Genomic DNA, 23257 nt, shown 5'->3' with positions numbered 1-23257 from the left:
CCAGTCTCCGAGCTGTCAGCACAGAGCCCAATGCGGTTCAAACTCATGAACCGTGAGATCATGACCTGAGCTGAAGTCAGAGGCCCAACCAGCTGAGCCACCCAGACACCCCAGGTGATAATTAAAAAATAAATAATATTTATATACAAATGTTAGTTTGCCAAACTTACCTACAAATGCTCCAAATTCTACATTATCTCCTTCTGCAGCTTTAGAGCAAATAGTTTCTTGATCTTTGGTTATAGTTTCTGAGTGGCTTTTACAACTTGGCTGGGAAGGTGTACTAACAAAAAATTTGGTTGGTGGGGATGACAGATGTGGTATGCTATTAGATGAACTGCCTAATTTTTGATTTTTACTGAACATTTTTAACATTTCTACCCCATGTGGTCTCTGTCGCAGTTCTGGAGGAGAAATAGCACTTGGGAATAAGGCACCACAAGAGGAACCAGCCTCTGGGAAACTGAATTCTTTTCTCTGGGGTATTACAGGTAAATCCTGACCAAATATGTTACATTGGGTATCTTTTTCATCTTTCATAAAAATATTACAAAGAAAAGGATTAGTACTTTCAAGACCACCTTGAGGAAGAGAGGAGCTAAGTGTATTTACAACACTATGCTTTTTCCATACAGAAGGTCTTATAGGACCATCATCAATAAGGTTTTGAGCCAAATGTTTGGAAATACTCAATTCTCGTGTGATTTCATTGTGAACTTTGCTAGCTTCTGAAGCTTTCTGGGCAGTGAGTGTTTTTAATGTATCTACAGTCAGGGCTGAAAGATCTTGCAAATGGCCAATTTGAGAATCTAATGACTGTAATGATCTTTTTATATAGTTGACACGATCTCCAACTTCTTTAATTTGAATGCACATCTGCTCCACCCTGTAGGAGAAACACAGGCTTTTTATAAATGTTAAAAATTAATGTTTGAGAGATTCTTTCTGTAATCTCAATAAATGCCAATGGTAAAAAGAAATTTTACATGTACTCACACAAGGTAAGATATAAAATATGATTATTTATTTATAAAAGGCACACTTAATGTTTAAGAAGGATCCACTGCTAATTCTATTATAGTAAAATGCAAGATTTCATAAAACATTTTTGTTCCATAGGCTATTTATTATGATTTCTGCACATTAAAGTAACACACACACAAATATGTATAAAGCTACATATATAAAGAACTAACATTACCATCTGCTTCCAGAATGTAGCAAAGCCAATGGGAAAAAAAAATGCTTTAAAACAATAAGGATAGTTTCACTTTTCTCCACTGACTCTTCACTGTCCTCTATAACAAGGTCAAAAAATAACAAGAAATTGACTTACACTAAGTATTAGAAGAACTGAATTGTCTTCCAATATGTAAAACTATTATTAAGTTTACTTATTTGACAAACATAAATTGAACAATGGGCATGTAGAAGACATAAAAAAAACCCACTCTGACATATCAATTATAATTAAAAAGCTTCTGAACCTTTCAAAAGTGACACGAATTCTCTCTTCACTCCCAGAATGGAATTTGTCATCTTTTTCATTAAAATACATCTCAACACACTGCTCTTCAAAGTCATGTAGTTTCTTTTGATCTTCTTCTGTTAAAAAAAGTTCTAAGCAGGGAAAAGAACAAAAAAATCAATGAAGACTATCAAGATATCAAATTGCAGTCATGGGTCTTATGAATTATTCAGGGTTCATAAGACTATATCCATCACCTATATACTTATTCTCTTTTTACTGTAGTGTTTCTAAAGCACTGGACAGATATTTCCTTTTTTTTTTTTTCTTTAGCAGAATAGTTTCAGGTACCTCGTCCTCTTCTGATTTTCATTTTCCTATTAAATACTCTTAACCCTATCTATCTTTCTCTTTATACCTCCCCCTCATTTATGTAGGTAGAGGAATTTAAGAACCAATTTAGTAGAGCAGAAAACCATTGTAAAATTAAAAGCAAAGTTTGGTATGATTAGTCTCATGTAGTATACAGAATAAAAGTATTATTGTTCACAGAGCAGCAAAAACGGTTTATAGAACAGCAAATGTTATGGTTTCCATTATCATTTTAATGAAAACAAACAGACATACCACACTCAAAAGGAAGTTTAGTACTAAATTCAGTTTTATAGACATTGTAGTATACTCAAAATTCTTTTATGTTCAGACATATTCAACAGAAGTTTTTATAGTAACATTAGCCAATTAAGTCTTCTGAACAAAGTTAACACTTAGCCTTCAGTGTAGTACTGATAAGTGATAAAACACAAATATTTGCCTTAATATATTTTACTTACTTGGTCCATCTGAAGTCTTATCTTTTTTTCTTCTTTTACATATGCAGCAGAACAGAGAAACTATATGGCTGAGAATGATAAGTGGTGGAGGCAGAACTGGTTTCTCATGATAAGCCATAATAAAATGATAACGCTGGTACTTCCATACAATATTGGAAATTGCCTTTACTTGTAAATACACATTACTTGAATAACAAAGGAAAAAAAATAAAACAAACACAGTTAATCATACTTTAAAGTTTTAAATACTAGATATTTTATTATAATTCTGTTCTAAACAAGGATTCCAAAGAGTACTCTACCATACATAAACTAAAAGGCAAATGAGAAACTGGAAAAAATACATGCAGTAAGCATAAGGCACAAGTTTGATACTGTTGAAGGTCTTAATTATAAACTCCCAGAAAAATGAGCAGAAAATATGATCCTAAAATTTTAAAATTATATATAAATGACAAAACCATAAGAAAATAATAAATCTTAGAAGCAAAGTAAGCGCAAATAAAAACAATATACTTTTATGTACTATCAAACTAGCAACCATTAAAGATAACAATACCTAGTGTTGGCAGAGATTTGAGGATGCAAGTCTACTTTAGTTTAAATGCAGAAAGTCCTAAAAATGCATATATCAAACAGCTCTACTTTTAGGAAAACATACTTAAGGATGGATAAAAATTTAACCATATGGCTTTTGAGAACAAAAAAATTATAGACAAACTCAACAATGTAACATATTGGTTGAAAAATTAGGGTCTATCATGGAATATCAGATATTCCTGAAACTGGAGTGGGGTGCCTGGGTAGCTTCATCAGTTAAACGTCCCACTCTTGATTTTAGCTCAGGTCGTGATCTAACTGCTTGTGAGTTTAAGTCCCATATCTGGCTTTGCACTGACAGCTCAGAGCCTGCTTGGATTTTCTCTGTCTCTTTCTGTCTCTCCCCCGCTCACTGTCTCTCAAAATAAATAAATAAACATTAAAAAAAAACTGGAGAGGGGTATTTATTAATGTTGAATAATAGTCATGTTTTGCTTAATTAAAAACAGTATACAAAATATAAGAACATTATTTCTGAACAGAAAAGTATTCACAAATATTCATAAAAAATAACAGAAAGAGGTACACCAAAAAATATAAATGAGATTACTGATGAATTTTCTATTTGCCTTTCTGTTTTATATACTAAATGTATATAAATATACTTGTGTATAATTAAATGTGTATAAAATATATTTTATATATACTTTTATATATATATAATATATATATTATAAAATATAAATGTGTATAAATATACTTGGCAACATAGTAAAACTACCAAATCAAGGTTAAATTTATAAAAGAACTGCATGTTGATTTGAAAAAGCATGCCTTCCTATTCGTAATTTTCAAAGATAATTTTAATAGTTTAAGCTCTACGAAGTTTTTGTATTTGAAATTTTGTACATATCCTTCAAAATGAAAACTATATATTAAATGATCTCATTATAATAAGCAACTGCATAAAATTCTTACTTGAAAAATGCAATAAGAAGATTGACCATAATGATATACTGTACAAAGAGGTAGACCGCTTGAAGAAATGGAGTCAACCATGTCCCAGGACCACAGATTTGAGAGATAGTGGAATCATTTGCACACACTTTGGAAAGAAGAAAACAGTTTAGATATAGTATTCACACCAGTAACTATTTTAAATTACTATTTACATACTTTTGAAGGAAGTTTCGATTATGTAGAATCTGTTTCAGATTCTAGTAAAAGCTTCTGGGCAAGCAGTTGGAACACAAACTTAAAAATATTCCAACATAGGGGCACCTGAGTGACTCAGTTGGTTAAGCGTCCCGCTCTTGATTTCTACTCAGGTCATGATCCCACAGTCCTGAGATGGAGCCCCCCCATCAGGTTCTGTGCTGCATGTGGGCCTGCTTAAGACCCTCCCTCCCACTCCTGCCCTTCCCTGGCTTGCGCTCATGTTCTCTCTCTCAGTCTCTTTCTCACAAAATCCAAAACAGAAAAATTTTGTGAGGGATGTGGGTATCTGTTCTACCACCCTAATCTAGATGAGACGGTATACAGTTGTATTATGTATGAAATTCAAGGCAGGGTTTAGTTCAAGGAACATTACGTAGAATAAAATTCCCAGATTTAGCCACACTATAGCATTTCTGTAAGAAAAATAACAACTATAAAAGGGTATGGTAAACTCATAGTAAATTTACAAACATGAAGATTACTGAGTTTATCTTACTATGTCACAAAAGAAGGTTGAAAGAGTGGTTTAAGTGCCTCTCAAATAGATAATGATTAGATTTTAATTCCTTGGTTTTCATCAACCTCACCAGGAATGTTTCTGAAACCAGAACACAGCTGAATAAAAACAAGGAAGGGAAGGGCTTTAGTACCCACCAGGGTATTAAAAGAATAAAGCAAAATAATTTAAGTAGGGTAAGCATTAGAATTAAATAATCATGAATTAGTGACAAATTTTATATAAATGCTTATAATTAGCATTTGTTTAGTAATCATTTAAAAATATATACACCACTGAAACACTCAAATGCACAACGTTCTTTTGGTCTTAAAAAGCATTATGACTCTTGGGGTGCCTGGGTGGCTCAGTCACTTAAGACTCTGACTCTTAATTTCGGCTCAGGTCACTATCTCATGGTTCGTGTGTTTGAGGCCCGACTTGGACTCTGCTGACAGCAAGAGGAGCCTGCTTGGGATCCTCTCTCTGCCCCTCCCATTGCGTGTGTGTGCGCACGCGCTCTCTCTCTCTCTCAACATTTTTTTAAAAAAAAGCTTTAGGAATCTATTTCCATTCTATTCACATTAGTTTGACAAAGCAAGTACCCAAGGAAGAGAATGAAGGAGACTAAAAAGCTATATCCAATACTTTATAATACTAAACTAGAACTACATCAGAAAAAAAGCAGAAAATGAAAACCTGAAAAGGGCATTAAACAGGAAAGCATTAAACATAAAATTTGACCAGACTGGTAAAACCTCACAGTTTTAAGCAAAATCTGGTAACAACCATCCTCTAAATAAATAGGTGCCTAGGGAGCAACACAGGTATGGAGTGAGGGAGGAATAAAGATGAGAGAGACTATAAAAGAGATCAAGAGCAAAACTAACAAAACAAAGATCCTATAATGCAAAATAAAGATTCTATAATGCAAATGGGGAGGTCTGTAGAACATCCCTGAAAGCTGGCAGCATCACCTATGTTCACAAGCTATCTAGCCTCATGAGCTAAAACAATTTTAAAAAGTTTATTACCTGTGCAGTTGAATTTTGTAATTCAAGAGTTTATCCACTACCATATTTGGATTAGTTCTAATCCTATTACCCTCACCCCAACTGTTTCGGAGATAAGCAGGATGAAGCCAATGTGAGCTAATGAGTTTGAAAGAACAGGTACAATAGGGGGTTTCTGGGAAAGGGACATTTTACCCTTAAGAGAACCAAAGAAAACACTCTCTTTCCTCTACTAGTGACAGTCTTCCAATCATAAAGGAAACCTGTATGAATCAGACATTGTGATTACAGAGCAGTGGGATAATAAAGAACAAATGTTAACAGCTATGAATTAACAAACTCCAAAGACCACTACTTCTGAATTCTGTGTCACATGAGCTAATATATGTCCTTATTTTGTAAGCCAGGTTAGGCCAGATTTCCATTTATGGCTGAAAAAGTTCTAAAAATACTTTTTTCCAATTAATTTTTGTAGTTTTTTTCCTCCCCCTGGGCTAAACTAATGTATTTTGAGAGGGATTAGGTTAGTAATATTTTGACTTGTGAAAATATGTAATATTACTGTAATGCAATCTAACTTTAAAACATAAAATAACCAAAAGATGAATTTGTAAACATAAACCCTTACCATCAATTTCATATGCGTAAACTTCACCAAAAATCATCCAGTATGGATGAAAAACTATATCTTTAGCAAGAGTCCAAGAAGGTGCTTCACGAGGATAAAGTATTGCTTTTCTGGGAACACCAAAACTAAGTAATACAAGAGCCATAATCACTACAATGTAGAACATATTGGCTACCTGTTAAAAAATGAACAACGTTAAAATATATGGGAATTTAAAAACAATGACAATTATTCATGTTAAAATAGTTTTTAACGTTGTAATAGACAACTAGAATCTTTTGTATTTCTTTTTATTTCTAGTATTAGCATTCAGGAAAAATCTCATCACTACATAAACCTTAATGTCAAGGAGATTATGTAAAAATTGATTTGTGAAGCTAGACAGGTTCAGATCATTTTCTATACAATGAACCATATCCCTGGTTCCAACTGGAGTCTGCTTATCTTGAGTCCATGAAGATTTAAAGAGGTATAGACACATGGGCAGATTCAGGGAATCAATTTCCATATGTGCTCTTTCTTAAAATTGTTGTATTGTTATACTGGAGGTTCAGACTCGCTCTTCTACCTCCCTTTGATATTTGTTCTTTGCCCACTTCATATACAAAAAGGTGTTTGTTCTCACCCATCTTGAACTCCACACCATGGTGCCTTATCCTACACTGTGAAAACCTCCTAGGAGCTAAGTAAAACAATAAACTGAATTATCAGCATGGGTGTTGAAAAAATAAATGAAACTAATAAATGGTTAAAAAATCCTTTTACAAATCAGGTAGTCTGCAATTCTTTAATTTCAACAAAGTTGAAAAAGAGCCTAATTGAACTATCACCTAATAAATCAATAAAAAAAAATTTACTGTTAAATCACAATGTGAATTTTGGTATCATTAGTCAAGAATTCTAAGAATTAAGTGAAATCATTATTCAAGAATTCTAAGAGTTAATTTCTATCCACTTATCTAAGTGTACAAGTGCTCAGTATTTACATCTAAAAAAGTGAATACTGTCTTACTCCAACAACATAGTATTCATCCACAAATAATAATCTACAGGGGGAAGACCCACACAGATTAAGAGACTACATTTACAATAAATCTGTACTTTAATCTACTACAATAAATCAACCTAAATAATTATTATGACATTTGCATATATTTGCAATAAATTAACAATAATTCTGTATCTCCCCCTCTCTCTGCCTTTCCCATGCTCATGCTGTCTCTCAATAATAAATGTTAAAAAAAAATTTTTAATAAAATAAAATATAGTTAGATATAAATATTCTGTATAAGAGGAACATGGGCCCCATAAAATTATACAGCAAATAAACCTGATCTAGCAGAAAAAGATAAAAAAAACTCCCCTAAAAAAATCATGTTGGAGATGTGATCTGTAGGATAAACCTAACTTAGTCAAAAAAGCTAAGGATGTCAGTGTAGATAAGGGTAGTCATTTCTGGCAGAAAGAAGAACATAAGCTATAGTACCATGATAGGGACTACATTAAAAAAATCAGAGAAAAGCCTGTATGACTACAGCATAGTTAAGAGATCAAAAACTGGTTAAGAGATGAGACTTAGACCTCTGTGATGGGTATTGAAGAGGGCATCTTTTGGGATGAGCACTGGGTGTTGTATGGAAACCAATCTGACAATAAATTTCATGTATTAAAAAAAAAAAAAAAAGAGATGAGACTTAGAAAGCAAGGAAGATGTTTCTATTGGAAGAAACAAGGTAAAAAGTACATAAGATCTCTATCATTTCTTAAAACTGCATGTGAATCTATAATTAACTCAAAATTAAAAGTAAAAAAAGAAAAGCAAGAAGTCATACTGGGCAGGGTTTAAGGATTTCATTAAGTATAATGATCTCTAGGGGTAATGAAAAAGCTTTAGATTTTTTACAAAGTGGGTATGACATATTCAGATATGCATTTTGAAATTACTCTAGCTATAATATAGATTAAAGATAGGCCACAGTGGTTATGAGTAAATAGATTTTACTACATTACTGCAGGTGCCAGATGATGGACTGGTTTAGGGTAGTAGTAGTAGTAGTAAAGACGAAAAGAACTTCAACAATGGTAGCTAATAAACTTGTATTTTTCATTCTGATCTCAAATGCTTCTAGAAAGTAGCATTTAAAAACTAAAACATTTTAAGATAAAACAAAAAGAATGTGGTTTTCATAATCTTATCCCATCACATATTTTCTTCAAAAGTTAATATCTGGAGGAATGGCTGATTCGAAGTATGAAGCAAATAAAAATGAAGTAACATTCTCTAATTCAAGCAAAACTATGTTAGTAACAGGTTTTTATGATTTTAAGAAAACATATCAATAAACCCATGAATATTATTAGATGCCTCTCAACTTACCATTTTTCCAATCATCATTACATAAGGTCCTGCCTGTTGATTTACAGCTAGAAAGTCTAGCAAACGCACATACCAAAATATTATGTTAAGACAGTAAATTAATCTTCCAGCAACAAAAACATGATTATCATATGCATTCTCAAAGTTCCATTTTGCTCCAAATCTTAGTCCAAATCCAATGAAGAAAGAAATTATAGCAATTGTATCACTGATATTGAAGTAATCACTAAACCACACTTTAATCTTCTGGCTTATTTTCCCAGCTTCAGACATAAAGATCTAAGGATAAAAAAAAAAAAAAAAAAAAATCTAATTAAGCTGTTTAAGAAATCAGTTTCCTCCTATTAAAACATATACCAGCATTCAATTATAATATCACAGTAGAATTTTATATATTTTAATATTTCAAAGTATTTTTTTAAATTGAAGTACAGTTAACACATGTTACATTAGCTTCATGTATACAACATAGTGATTCAACAACTCTATACCTTATGCTATGTTCACAAGTGTAGCTACCATCTGTCACCACACAATGCTGTTACAATACCAATGACTATATTCCAACTATGCTGTACATTTCAGCCCCATGACTTATTCATTCCATAACTACAAGTTAGTACCTCCTACTCCCCTTCACTCGTTTTGCCAATCTCTCCTCTCCTCCTCCTCCACCATCACTTTGTTCTCTGTATTTACAGGTCTGTTTGTGTGTTTGCTTGTTTGGTATTTTTTTTGTTGTTGGATCTCATATATAAGTGAAATTATACAGTATTTCTCACATGGCATTTGGCAAAATATGTTTGATTATCTTGGCATCTGATGATGTATTTGACCCCTAAAACAATTCAGTAAGATATCAGAGACAGATACTACTTGTCCTCATTCCACATACATATATGTGTGTGTATATATAAACCCATATAAGTATGTATATATACCCACAAATAAATGACCTATTCAATCAAGGTCATCTTACTAATAATTTGAAAATCTCAAATTAGAACACAGTTCTCTAGAAAGTGAGATACTTCTGAAAGTTGTTTTATTTTTCATCGAAACAACAAAAGAATATCCTAGTAGAATCTTCCAAAGGTGTCTTCTTTGCAGAAAGTAAACAACTCAGTGGTTTAAGTACCTGTACTTATCTCTTCCCTTAAATATAAAAATTAAAAAAAAATTTTTTTGGGTGGGGAATGGTAATATATTTACAGCTTTAAAATTATAGTGTATATAAAAATAAGTACTGAAGGGGCGCCTGGGTGGCTCAGTCGGTTAGGTGTCTGACTTTGGCTCAGGTCATGATCTCATGGTTCATGAGTTTGAGCCCCACATCGGGCTCTCTGCTGTCAGCACGGAGCCTGCTTCAGATTCTGAGTGCCCTCCCTCTCTATGCTCCTTCCTGGCTTGTGCTTGCTCTCTCTCTCTCTTCTCAAAAGTAAATAAACATTAAAAAAGTAAGTATTGAAAAGTCTCCCATCCACTCTTGGTTCCTCAGCCAATTAACTTCCCTTCCGACTAGAGGCAACCACTGTTATTATAATTAAAAAATCCTTACAGAACTATTTTATGAATGTGCACTTAAAAAAATTCTTTGCAACTTACTTTTTTCATTTAACAATTTAATTTTTTCAAACATGTTTGTAAAACAACAGATTCCATAAATATATAAAACATGAACTCATGATCCTCAGATCAAGAGTCAGACACTTGGGGCGCCTGGGTGGCTCAGTCAGTTAAGTGGCCGACTTCGGCTCAGGTCATGATCTCGCGGTCTGTGAGTTCGAGCCCCGCGTCGGGCTCTGTGCTGACTGCTCAGAGCCTGGAGCCTGTTTCAGGCTCTGTGTCTCCCTCTCTCTCTGACCCTCCCCCGTTCATGCTCTGTCTCTCTCTCAAAAAAAAAAAAAAAAAAAAAAAAAAGAGTCAGACACTTAATCAACTGAGCCAGCCAGGCACCCCCACTGATTTCTATTCTTACGCCACAATTTTTAGAACAGTAAAAATAAACATGTTCTATAATGTCATCACCTACTGAAATGATAACACATACACATACCCATACCCATATTCATACCAAAAAAACAAACAAAACACCTTCCACACATATAGTAAGTTACTGGTAGGAAAAACTAAAGACATACCTCACGGACTTTCTCAATAGCATAGGTAAAAATATAAGCAATAACAATCCATTCTTGAACTGAAGGTAATCGTTCCATTTGTACAAGAACCACAAATGTATAAAGCATCAGAAATCCTAAGTATGCCAGCTAATTAAAAAAAATACAAAATATAAATAGTATTATGAAGTAAAATGTTTTACTATAAAAATTTTCAAACACACAGAAAAAGAGACTAAATGAACCCCTGTGAACTATCTCCCAGCTTCAATCATTAAAGTTTTAGAAGTAACTCTTCAGTGTATACACTGCTTTTATCAATCAAAATACAAATGGTTCCCAGAATATAACTGTGTTGTTCTAGAACTTTGATGACTTTTCAGTACTTCACACAGGAGAAATTATACAAGATTTATGTTCTCAGCATAGTTCATATAATTCCATTTAACTTATACCTATATATTAAATATATTATAGAAATTCATCACTATCGTCATCAAGAAACACATACTACCTGCTTCCTTCTTCCCCCAATCAAACAGCATTCCCAGAAATACAACTGGTATTTTCCTAACTCCCAGTCACTGTGGATTTGAATCCCAAGAAATGAAAACAGGTAAGAAAACCATTTTCCTGGGGCACAGGGGTGGCTCAGTTGGTTAAGCATCCCACTCTTGATTTTGGCTCAGGTCATGATCTCATAGTTCATGGGATTGAGTCCTACATTGGGCTCTGCACTGACCTGATGGCATGGGCCTACTTGGGATTCTCTCTCTCCCTCTCTCTGCCTTTCCCTGCTAGCATGTCACTCTCTCTTTCTTGCTCTCTCAAAATAAACAAATTAAGAACAAAAAAAAGCATCTTCCCTAGGTAAGGGATCATCCCACTTGTGATACTCTTAACAGAAAAGATTGAAAAGATTGGGGTAAAGTGATAAGATCTATGTATAACAACATCTGAAGAGTCATTTCATTTCAGAGGAAACCCAAGACTTAGTTGACCCTTAAACAACTGTATTCAAGAATCCTCACATCACTCTCCTTGCCTCTCCAAGTGTTAAAATAAGCCATATTCATGATTAAAGATATGGCAGGGTAGGGAAGTAAACTCCAATAAATAAGAAGAAAGAGATATCTCTATTTGGCCACCAGGGCTATCCATTTTTAAATAGTCACTCACATGAATGCAAACGTGATGAAAGTGAAAAACAATAAAATAATAACAAAATACACAATTTAAGAATTTTTCTGGGGGGCGCCTGGGTGGCTCAGTCAATTAAGCATCCAACTTCAGCTCAGGTCATGATTTGCAGTCTGTGAGTTTGAGCCCTCTGTCGGGCTCTGTGCTGAGGGGTCAAGGCCTGGAGACTGCTTCATTCTGTGTCTCCCTCTCTCTGCCCCTCTCCCACTCATACTCTGTGTGTCTCTCTCTCAAAAATAAATAAACATTAAAAAAAAATTTTTTTAAAGAATTTTTCTGGGAAGGGGAATAAAAACTCATTCACTCAACCCATGGTTAAAAGTTGGGACTAATCTCATATATTTCTTGAGGTGAGTCTCTCCCCCATGGACATATTTACCTGGGAGAAAAAACTGTTCTTTCAGAAAGCAAGAGAAAAGCCAATTATGTGTCAGATGATAAAACATGTACTATAGTATGATTAAGGAAATAAGCCGATAAATAAAACGATATGAATGACCTAGATTACTTCTACCTTCAAATTAACACTGCAAAAAGGTTCATTTCAAAAAGTCTACACATTCTCTGCAAAATCCTAAAGCACAAAGACATGTCTTTCTGACATACTGACACAGTGTCTCTTCTGGTTAACTTTTGCCAATGTTTTTGGTGGACAATTAGTATTTGATACCCACTTACAAAGGCATATGGTTATCACATTTTTGCTTAGAAAATTTCTAGTTTCAATTTGATCTAAGATTTGTTAGTGTTTATCATTTTTTATGATGGCAAATGAGATAAAACTAAGTTAAACATGTGCTCTTTTAAATGGAAAATGGCTTGTCAGTAATCTAAGTTATGTCAAAGTTAATACGGACTTTAGACCAAAGGTCCCCTAAAGCCTATCCTTTAAAACCGTTATGCTCATACAGCTTAAAAACATACAACATACCGTATTAAACCAGAATTTTACAATTGGTGCATGATAAAAGGCATAAAACTTTCGTGTAATGGGAAGCTTTTTTGATTTTATTTGTATCTCCATTTCATTCTTTCCTTCATTGCTGTCCAATATTCTTACTTCTTTAAACACTTCCTAAAATAAAAATAACACTTATCATATATTTATTCACAAAAAATTTATATTTACTTAAAAACAGTTTTCCTCCTTACCATGGGAATCTCTTCTGCTATGTTCTGAAAGTTGTTTTCGCTATCTTCCATTGTCATTTGATGGGCATCTTGAGATTGTGGAATATGAGACATTTCTGCCTTTGTTTTATATTCTAGCATTAATATGGCAGGTGGAACTAAAATGCTTAATATGACCTAAAAATTTAGAAACATGTAAGTTTACATTTTAAAATTAATGACCTTCAAGAATAAAAAGCTATTAAATATCTTGATTATTAGTTAGCCAGTTTGCCCCTGTTAGCATAGGGGAAAAAAAACTCAAAAACATGACTTTTTACTTACATATTATATTTAAAGAGGCCCAGGTTGAATTATTTTAAGGAGTAACAAAACATGTCAGTATTATGATTATGATGATATAGAAAAGACTTAATAATTATTATAGAATAATTATTATAGATGTGTCCTTTTAAAAAAAACCGTTCATAATTTGTTCAGAAAACACATTTTTGTTTAAATAAAATTAAAGCCTTATGAAATTGCTATGTGCATAATTTTATCCTAAATCTCAATGCAAGTGTTCCATGTCATAACATGATTATTCAGCTTGTGCCTCTATAAACAAACAAGTTTATTTGTAAAATTTTATGTATTATTGCAAAATCCTAAAACACAAAGAAATTATAATTGTGTATCAGGTTTTCTATTGGTTAATCTTTCACCATTATTTTTATTAGATGATCAGTATTTGTTACCCACTTACAATGGTTAAACTACTTGCCTGATTTCTGCCTTCTACATTTCTGTACCTTATTTAAGATATAAGATAACGAAAAGGAAAAGTTTAAAGTAGTATCTCTCACTGTGACGAACCCAAAGTACCAGTCAACATTTTATCCAAATTCTTAACCATAAAAACTAGGTACATCCAATATACTTCAGGTAAATTAAAAGTAACAAATTATTAAGTTAGTAGACAGGTCCTGAACTTGAGAATTTGAAATTATCTTTTCATAAAGAAGCAACTTTTTTTCATGCCTGCTCAGGGCTATAAACACCAACACTTCCATTTGTTGCCCTCATGCCTCTGGCTCAGAGAGAGGCAATAATCATTATACGTTACACTTGAAAAGGATTCAGAGTGAAGAATAGGGAGGAAAAAAGAGGCCATTTCAATTTTTTTAAATTTTTTTTTTTTTTTTTTTTTTTTTAACGTTTATTTATTTTTGAGACAGAGAGAGAGAGACAGAGCATGAACGGGGGAGGAGCAGAGAGAGAGGGAGACACAGAATCGGAAGCAGGCTCCAGGCTCTGGGCCATCAGCCCAGAGCCCGACGCGGGGCTCGAACTCACGGACCGCGAGATCGTGACCTGGCTGAAGTCGGACGCTTAACCGACTGCGCCACCCAGGCGCCCCAAAAGAGGCCATTTCATGCCACTTGAGATAAAACGCCAACACTGCCACCTCCACCATCCTCATAAATCGGGGCATTTTACTATATATCTGGGCTAATTCCTCTGTTCTTTTTATCTAATCACACACTATATACCAAATTGTTTCTAAATATACCTTGTACCAGGAATTTTTCCTCATATTCAGCCTTCCCATCCACATATCAGATAACAACATTTGCGTACAGGTGTGGGCTACAAAGGGTCTAAGTCTTGAAGAAACTGCCAACTTGAGGCAGGTAGAGTTACTCCAGTTTTTCAGTTCATAAGTGAGCAATTTCATAGCCATGGTTTCATCTTGTCTGAAGGACTGTTCCAATAATTCAACTGCGAGTTGACCAAAATCACTATCAAAAGATAAAAACCAAAACATTCATACTACCAAACTGCAGTTTTAAACATTATTCTTAAATAATTTCGTAACATGTTCCCATTTTTAATATTTTCACAAACACAATCAGGGAACTGTAAGGCATTAGAATCACAGCCCTATGTTTTCAGATATCTACTACTACGTGGATATCACAAAATATTAAAATATGTCATATTAAGAACAAGTCTGTAAAGGTAACTCTAGAGCACTTTCTCCTCATCTTGGAAATAAACCTGCAGCTTCACAGGAAACCCAAACTGACAATGTTCAGATGCTCTGTTCAAAAAGTCATATCTATATAGTATTTCAAACATAGAAAAGGGTTGATAGCCAGTAGAAAGACTAATGTGAACAGGGACTAACCTAATCATGAAAACACCTGAACCTTAGATACTCAGTAAGTAATTCTAAGATCACTTCTTGTTATTTTCAGTACAACTCTGACTCTCTTCCAAAGACAGTCCATTTTGGCAGAGGGAGGTCCTATTTTCTATCATAAAGTTTACTACAAAGTATCTTTTCAGCTTAATATTCTATTATTCCTCTAAGTGTAAACTTCTGTGAACTGTTTTACTCTTCAATATATGTAGTTCCACCTCTGAAATGCCCTTCCAGTTGAATTCATTTCCTTAGAACACAGTTCAAACCTCACTTTCTTCCTTTCCTTACCACTTCAAATGAAACTTTTCCTAATCGAATTAATTGCTAGTATGTGCAATTAATAAGATGACTTATGGATTTCTTTCTTGCCAAAATATTTAACTCTTGAATTTAAACAATATAATAAACCTCTTTTTACATGCATAAGCAGCAATGTTTCCTTCTGAATTAAAAAAAAATAATATATTTTAATTGTACCAATTATATATGTATATATATATATATATATATATATATATATATATACATATATACCCACATAGTGCATGACACTATAACCTCCATTTAAATATGATCTTGATGTATTTTTTAAATGAAATGATAAAATCTAACTTACTTAGAATACTGTTTCAATTCTTCCGAAGTATCATCTACGAGATCACTCTGCTTTGCTTCATATGCCATTGAACGATAGATCTTACAGGCAACTAATGCTTTAGCCATTGATTCTTCACCATGCTGCCATAAAAAACGGGCCATGACCTGCCTCTTCATAAGGCAAGCCCAAATTAACAGTTCATTAAGTGGATAAGGAAAGCGCTTGGTTTCCGGATCATCAATGTCTACGATTTCATCTTTGGCTCTTTTTTTCTTTCCTTCTTCCACAGCTGTATCAATCTTCAAGGGAAAACAAATGTCTAAGATTCATTATAATAAGGCCATATGACGTTAATCTCAGAATTTTATAAAATCTCCTTTGTACTGTTCAACTTCATACAACTGCACAAATCAAAATAGTATAAATTTTATATACTTGATTTTATTATAGCTCAAATTTTACCAAAATGTTATTTCAAAAAAAAAAAAAAAAGGTATTTGCATCAATAGACACTTTTCCAAAGAAGACATCCAGATGGCTAACATATATATAAAAAAAAAAAAATGCTCAACATCACTCATCATCAGGGAAATATATATCAAAACCACACTGAGATATTACCTCACACCTGTCAGAATGGTTAAAATTAACAACTCAGGCAACAACAGATATTGGCGAGGATGCAGAGAAAGGGGTAAGCTTTTACACTGCTGGTGGGAATGCAAACTGGTGCAGCCACTCTTGAAAACAGTATGGAAGTTCCTCACAAAATTAAAAATAGAACTATCCTACCACCCAGCAATTGCAGAATGAGGTATTTATCTAAAGGATACAAAAATGCTGATCTGAAAGGGGCACATGTACCCCAATGTATACAGCAACACTTTTGAGAATAGCCAAAAGTACGGAAAAAGTCCAAATGTCCATCAACTGATGAATGGATAAAGAAGACATGGTGTATATATATTCAATGGAATACTACTTAGCGATGAAAAAGAATGAAATCTTGCCATTTGCAATAATGTGGCTGGAATGAGGGTAATATGCTAAGCTAAATAAGTCAGTCAGAGAAAGGCATGTCATATGATTTCATTCATTGGTGGAATTTAAGATACAAAACAGATGAACATAAGGGAAGGGAAGCAAAAATAAGATAAAAACAGAGAGGGAGACAAACCATAAGAGACTCCTAAAATATAGAGAATAAACTGAGGGTTGCTGGCAGGATGTTGGGCGAGGGAAAGGGCTAAAGGGGCAAGGGGCATTAAGGAGGACACTGGATGGGATGAGCACTGGGTGTTATAAGTAAGTGATGAATCAACAAATTCTATTCCTGAATGAACAAATAATTAAAAAATGTCTTTGTAATAAAGTTTTCCAAAATTAAAGTGCCTAAATATTTCAATATCTGATAAAACATAATTTTAATGAAAGACAAGTTTGGATAAGACACATTGTCTTGCATGTTGTTAATCAAGTTAAAGTGGAATAAAAGGAGGCAGTTTAGCATTTATCAAAATATTTAAAAATTTTTATTATCACAGCTAAATACAAAAACTTAATAGAATTGTTAACTCATACTGAATATCTTTTTGTATATGGGAAAATAAATAATCAAAAATGTATCTACAAACATAAGTTGATTCTTACTAAAACAAGCAATTTTTTATTTCATAAATACTAGTAAATTAGAAAGAACAAAATTCAGAAAGGGTAGTATTTATGCAAACATACCTTTGGTCGATAGGGTTGTGCTGTTTTAATGAAATGATTGTGTCTCATTTTTTCCTTTTTATCTGCCCTATTGCCAAAAGATTCATGACTCTTGCGCAACTGAGGAGTACTGCTGGAGGTATTTCGGCCAGACCTCTGAAAATGTAAGCTTATTCGTTTTTACAGACTTAAATATACTAATATGCTATAAAAATTCAATAATCAATCCAAATATATATATATACACACACACACACACACATGTATATGTGTATATATACACACACACACATAAATGTATAAATATATACATATACACATACATACATAAATGTGTGTGTATATGTATACAAAAATGATTTTAGATTTCGATTACAAAATATTTCTATGTATCTTAGTTGAAAAAAACCATTTTTAAGACGATGTTACTTCACTGTTCTTATATTTGGTAGTTTTAAACTTTTAAAGTGTATGAATTTTTAACTTACAAAGGGTATAAAGTACACATATAAACCACCCCTCCAAAATATTACATACCCGATTATTTCCACCAAGACTATTATAAATTAATCGAAAACGTTTCCGAGTGTAGGTGCATCTGTAAGTTCCTCCCATAAGATATTCAATAACGAGTCCTATATCAATTAGGGTGATCTTATATCCTGGAGGAAGATTTCCCTGGAAACAAAACATTAGTTTTAATTTTTTTTTTATGTTTATTATTTTTGAGAGAGAGAGAGCAAGCAGGGAAGGGACAGAGAGAGACGGAGACGCACAGAATCGGAGGCAGGCTCCAGGCTCTGAGCTGTCAGCAGGGAGCCCGATGCAGGGCTCGAACTCACAGACCACGAGATCATGACCTGAGCTGTAGTCGGCCACCCAAATGACTGAGCCACAAAAGCGCCCCAAAAACATTAGTTTTAAATAAACAAGATATTTCTCAATATTTCCATTCATGCCTATAAAGACACCTACTCTCCAAAATGACAAATGTTTACTTGTTACAGGAAGCTGGGGTTGGTTGCAGCTATCTTTGCAGGAGAAGGGAGTAACTTGGTCCTCCATTTCCTCTGTAAGAAGAGATAATTCTGAAGTTCTGAAGTCATAAGGTATGCTCAGGACAGAAGTATGGCTTGCAGCAGCAGATCCTTTATCTTTCCACTGCTCTAATACTTCACACATAGAGGCAAAGGAACTTCTAAGAGCCAAGTATTCCATTTTCACTGTGGCACATACCATAAATTGCATTTTCCTGCAAAAATAATGCTATAATTGCTACTTATGTTTCCAAATAAGCCCATAAGTACTTATAAGTATTTTTTAGCCAAAATTATATTGGCTATATTATAGGTTACACAAGTTTTTATAGCCTCATTGAAGATTTAAACTACCACTTGTAACACTGTTTAGAACTAAGACTTCATTTCCCTAGGATATCAATTTACAAATAAACTCCTGGAACAGGAGCCATTTGTGAGTTTGGAAACACTGCCTGTTCAGAATCAAATATTTGGTTAATCTCATTAAATAATCTTAAAAGGGCTTAATCATAAGATGATTTACATATATCAACTAATTCTGCCCTTCTACCATCACCATTCTTTCAATTTTCTTAATTATCACCTCATGAACTTAGTACTTTAAAAAACGTTTATACCGTGGGGCACCTGGGTGGCTCAGTCGGTTAAGTGTCCGACTTCGGCTCAAGTCATGATCTCACAGTTTGTGAGTTTGACCCCCACATCAGGCTCCGTGCTGACAGCTCAGAGTCTGAAGCCTGCTTTGGATTTTGTGTCTCCCTCTCTCTCTGCCCCTCCCCCACTCATTCTCCCTCTCTCTCTCAAAAATAAACATTAAAAAAATGTTTATACCTTTTATAATTTGGTTTCATCTGTGAAGTTTTACATTTCTAGATACTTATATTCTTTAATCTCCGATTTAAGAATAAAAAGTATTTTCATCTTAGGTGTAAGATTTTTGTTTTTGTCTTGAGCAACCTCAAAATATACTTTATGAGCAAGGATGTCATATACGATATTTTTATTTTTATTTGTGAAGAGAGAGCATGCAAGTGCATGAGGGAAGGGCAGAGAGAGAGAGAGAGACAGAGAGAGAGAGAGAATCTGAAGTAGACTCCATGCCCAGCACAAGCCCAACAATGGGACTGATCTCACCACCTGAAATTATGACTTGAGCTGAAATCAAGAGTTGGACTTTTTTTTTTTTAATGTTTATTTATTTAGTTTTGAGAGAAACAGAGCATGCAAGTGGGAGAGGGGCTGAGAGAGAAAGAGAGAATCCCAAGCAGGCTCTATACTGTCACCACAGAGCCCAATGCAGGGCTCAAACTCACTAACCATGTGATCATGACCTGAGCCGAAATCAAGAGTGGTATGCTTAACCGACTGAACCACCTAGGCACCTCTGTCGAATTAAAAAAAATAAAACTAAAGGGGTGATCAGCTCAGGTCATGATTGCATGGGTTGTGGGATGGACCCTGAGTATTCTCTCCCCCTCTCTCTCTGCCCCTTCCCCACCTGCACTTTCTTTCTCTCAAAATAAATAAATAAACTCAAATTAATAAATAAAAAATTTGACAAGGGTGCCTGGGTAGCCAGCTCAGTTGGTTAAGTGTCTGACTCTTAATTTCAGCTCAGGTCATATCTCACAGTTCACAAGACTGAGCCCCCATAGGGCTCTATGCTGAACATGGAGCCTGCTTGGGATTCTCTCTCTCCCTCTCTCTCCTGCTCTGCTCTCTCTCTCTCTCTCTCGAAATAAATAAACAAACATTAAAACATTAAAAACATAAAAACTTCACAAATGCCATTAGGATATGGTCCCATTTAAATGGGAAATAAAGTTACAGGAAATGCGAGTTATCTAAAAAAACAATAAGCAGTTTCTCAAACTATACAAATACTACTTATAACACTCAAGTTATTAATTTGAATTGAAAATAGTCAATTATGGGGCGCCTGGGTGGCGCAGTCGGTTAAGCGTCCGACTTCAGCCAGGTCACGATCTCGCGGTCTGTGAGTTCGAGCCCCGCGTCAAGCTCTGGGCTGATGGCTCGGAGCCTGGAGCCTGTTTCTGATTCTGTGTCTCCCTCTCTCTCTGCCCCTCCCCGTTCATGCTCTGTCTCTCTCTGTCCCAAAAATAAATAAAAAACGTTGAAAAAAAAATTAAAAAAAAAAAAAAAAAAAGAAAATAGTCAATTATTGCCTTTAGGATTTTTCACTTACAGAAATAAAAAAATTTGGCTTATTTAGTATAGCCACCAAGCTAAAGGTAGTGTATACTAAATCTCATATTTGTTTCTAGAATTAACAACTACAGTTCTTTCTGCTAACCCACGTAAGTAAATCATAACGCAAATGTGTTTTAGAAACTGCTGGACTGGCACCTGGGTAGCTCAGTTGGTTAAGCGTCCAACTTCAGCTCAGGTCATGATCTCTCAGCTCATGAGTTTGAGCCCCTCGTCCAGCTCTATACTGACAGCTCAGAGCCTGGAACCTGCTTCACATTCTGTGACTCTGAATCTGTCTCTCTCTGCCCCTCCCCAGCTCATGCTCTGTCTCTCTCTGTCTCTCAAATAAACATTAGAAACCCGTGGACTAAAGGTCTCTCCCATCACTCAAGCGTCTAGGAAGAAAAAAAAAAAAGCTTTAATTATTTAAACAACAAAACAAAAAAACAATGTGAAATGTCCAGAATAGGCAAATCCAGACATACAGAAATTAGATTAACAGTTGCCAAGAGCAGGGGCAGAGGAGTAGAGAAAGTAGAATAAGGAGTAGAGAAAGAAACAGGAATGGAGAGGGACTGCTAATGGGTTAGTCTAAAATTAGACTGTAGGAGTGACTGGGTGGCTCAGTTGGTTAAGCAGCTGACTCCTGGTTTCAGCTCAGGTCATGATCTCACAGTTTGTGAGTTCGAGCCCCCACTGGTCTCTGTGCTGACAGCACAAAGTCTGCTTGTGATTCTCTCCCTCTCTCTCTACCCCTTCCCCACTCATGCTCGGGCTGCCTCTCTCAAAATAAATAAATAAACTTTTAAAAAATTTAAAAAAAAATTTGTAGTCACAGTAGCACAACTCTGAATATACTAAAATCCAATGAACACTCTGAATGAATTTTATGACATGCAAAATTTTTTAATAAAGTTATAAGGGAAAACACCTGGAAAAAATTGAATTAAAGAAAAAATATTTTTAAGTATAATAAAGTCTAAGTTTTTCCCATGGGAAGCTAGTTTAGTATTAAATAAGTGACAAAACACAAAAAAAATCAAAACAGAAAATGACATTTCTATTTTAATTTTTCAGTTATTTAATAGTACACTTACATATACTAACAAGTAAAAGTTTGAAGAATTCTAGAAAGCATTTTAGTTCAGAAACTACAAAAATATTTCAGTTAATTAAATGAATACCTTTTCACCTAGGAAAATAAAACTACTGGATACCAATATTTTATTTTATTTTATTTTATTTTATTTTATTTTATTTTATTTTATTTTATTTTTTATTTAAAAAAATTTTTTTTCAACGTTTTTTATTTATTTTTGGGACAGAGAGAGACAGAGCATGAACGGGGGAGGGGCAGAGAGAGAGGGAGACACAGAATTGGAAACAGGCTCCAGGCTCCGAGCCATCAGCCCAGAGCCTGACGCGGGGCTCAAACTCACAGACCGCGAGATTGTGACCTGGCTGAAGTCGGACGCTTAATCGACTGCGCCACCCAGGCGCCCCTGGACACCAATATTTTAAATGACTATAAAGTTTTTAATAGATGTCTAAAACTATTAATTTACAAAGAATCCCAATAGAAGAGAAGGGAAATATTAGTACATCCAGTTTAGTCCCCACAGAATGGCTTTAAACCACATGACAGTGCTACATATTCCACCATGACCAATACTGAATATGAAAAGAGAAACCATGCACACATGAACGCAAACATTTCAGCACTTTTGGCAAACTCTGCCATGAAGATCATCATCCAGTGTTTCCCTCAATGTCTTTATTCAAAGTCCTCTAAGGCCCAGGAAACACATTTCTTCTGAACACAGACAAAGAAGATACATTTTATCAATAATCTTCCTTTATGGACCAATGAGCATTATGAAATTCATCACAGTCTATCTCAGATGACTAGAAGCTCACAAAACTTGGTCTGAATATAATTAACTTTCCTTTTTGTTGATTTCTGGTACACTATTCTCTTTACTTTTGTTACCACAAATGTAGCCCTTATTTTACCTTGTTCTAAAAAGTGTCACTTTATTGCTATTTTTGAGATGGACATTACTTAAATGTGTTTTAGGAACAGATGAAATGTAACCAAATTTTTAAATTGCATTTTCAAAAACAAAAATAATCTCTTACCTGTTTGACATCCCGAACAAGATGAAAAAGCATTGGATTAGTTGGACCTTGTTTCTTTAAGGAGAAAAAATCAGAGCGAACTATTACTTTCTTCTAAAATAATTTAACAACTTCTCTTTTTGTTACTTACTGAACTTTATCAACCTTCTTGCCCAAATCATATTTTCAGTTAAATAAATTCTGTTCATAAAATGGAGCAAAGAAAAAGATATAATCATTTTGTATTGTCATATTTACCTTCATTAAGATGTGTAATTTGTTGTTTTACTTATGCAGAACACAAATTTATAATCATGAAAACATTTAAGTGTCACAATTATATCTTTAATCTACATTTCTTTAAT

At 34.2% G+C, this 23257-nt stretch overlaps 1 protein-coding gene across 2 annotated transcripts in view; it reads right to left on the bottom strand.

Annotated features, from left to right (window-relative positions):
• The window catches only part of TRPM7 (transient receptor potential cation channel subfamily M member 7), a 123810-nt gene that overhangs the window by 32091 nt on the left and 68462 nt on the right, over positions 1-23257 (bottom strand). Inside the window, exons 13-26 of one of the 2 annotated variants that reach the window (XM_058737744.1) lie at positions 22914-22967; positions 18061-18201; positions 17545-17679; positions 15829-16109; positions 14577-14805; positions 13046-13201; positions 12825-12968; positions 10715-10843; positions 8574-8852; positions 6197-6371; positions 3820-3946; positions 2302-2486; positions 1488-1620; positions 171-886 (exon numbers count right to left, since the gene is read on the bottom strand). In XM_058737744.1, coding sequence (XP_058593727.1) covers positions 171-886; positions 1488-1620; positions 2302-2486; positions 3820-3946; positions 6197-6371; positions 8574-8852; positions 10715-10843; positions 12825-12968; positions 13046-13201; positions 14577-14805; positions 15829-16109; positions 17545-17679; positions 18061-18201; positions 22914-22967 — 2884 coding nt within the window. The remainder of the gene's footprint in view (positions 1-170; positions 887-1487; positions 1621-2301; positions 2487-3819; positions 3947-6196; positions 6372-8573; positions 8853-10714; positions 10844-12824; positions 12969-13045; positions 13202-14576; positions 14806-15828; positions 16110-17544; positions 17680-18060; positions 18202-22913; positions 22968-23257) is intronic. The other variant, XM_058737745.1, reaches the window with a different exon arrangement.

Source organism: Neofelis nebulosa, chromosome 7 (assembly GCF_028018385.1).
Source record: "Neofelis nebulosa isolate mNeoNeb1 chromosome 7, mNeoNeb1.pri, whole genome shotgun sequence".
Classification (NCBI taxonomy): Eukaryota; Metazoa; Chordata; class Mammalia; order Carnivora; family Felidae; genus Neofelis; species Neofelis nebulosa.
This window is presented reverse-complemented; position numbering and strand designations above follow the sequence as displayed.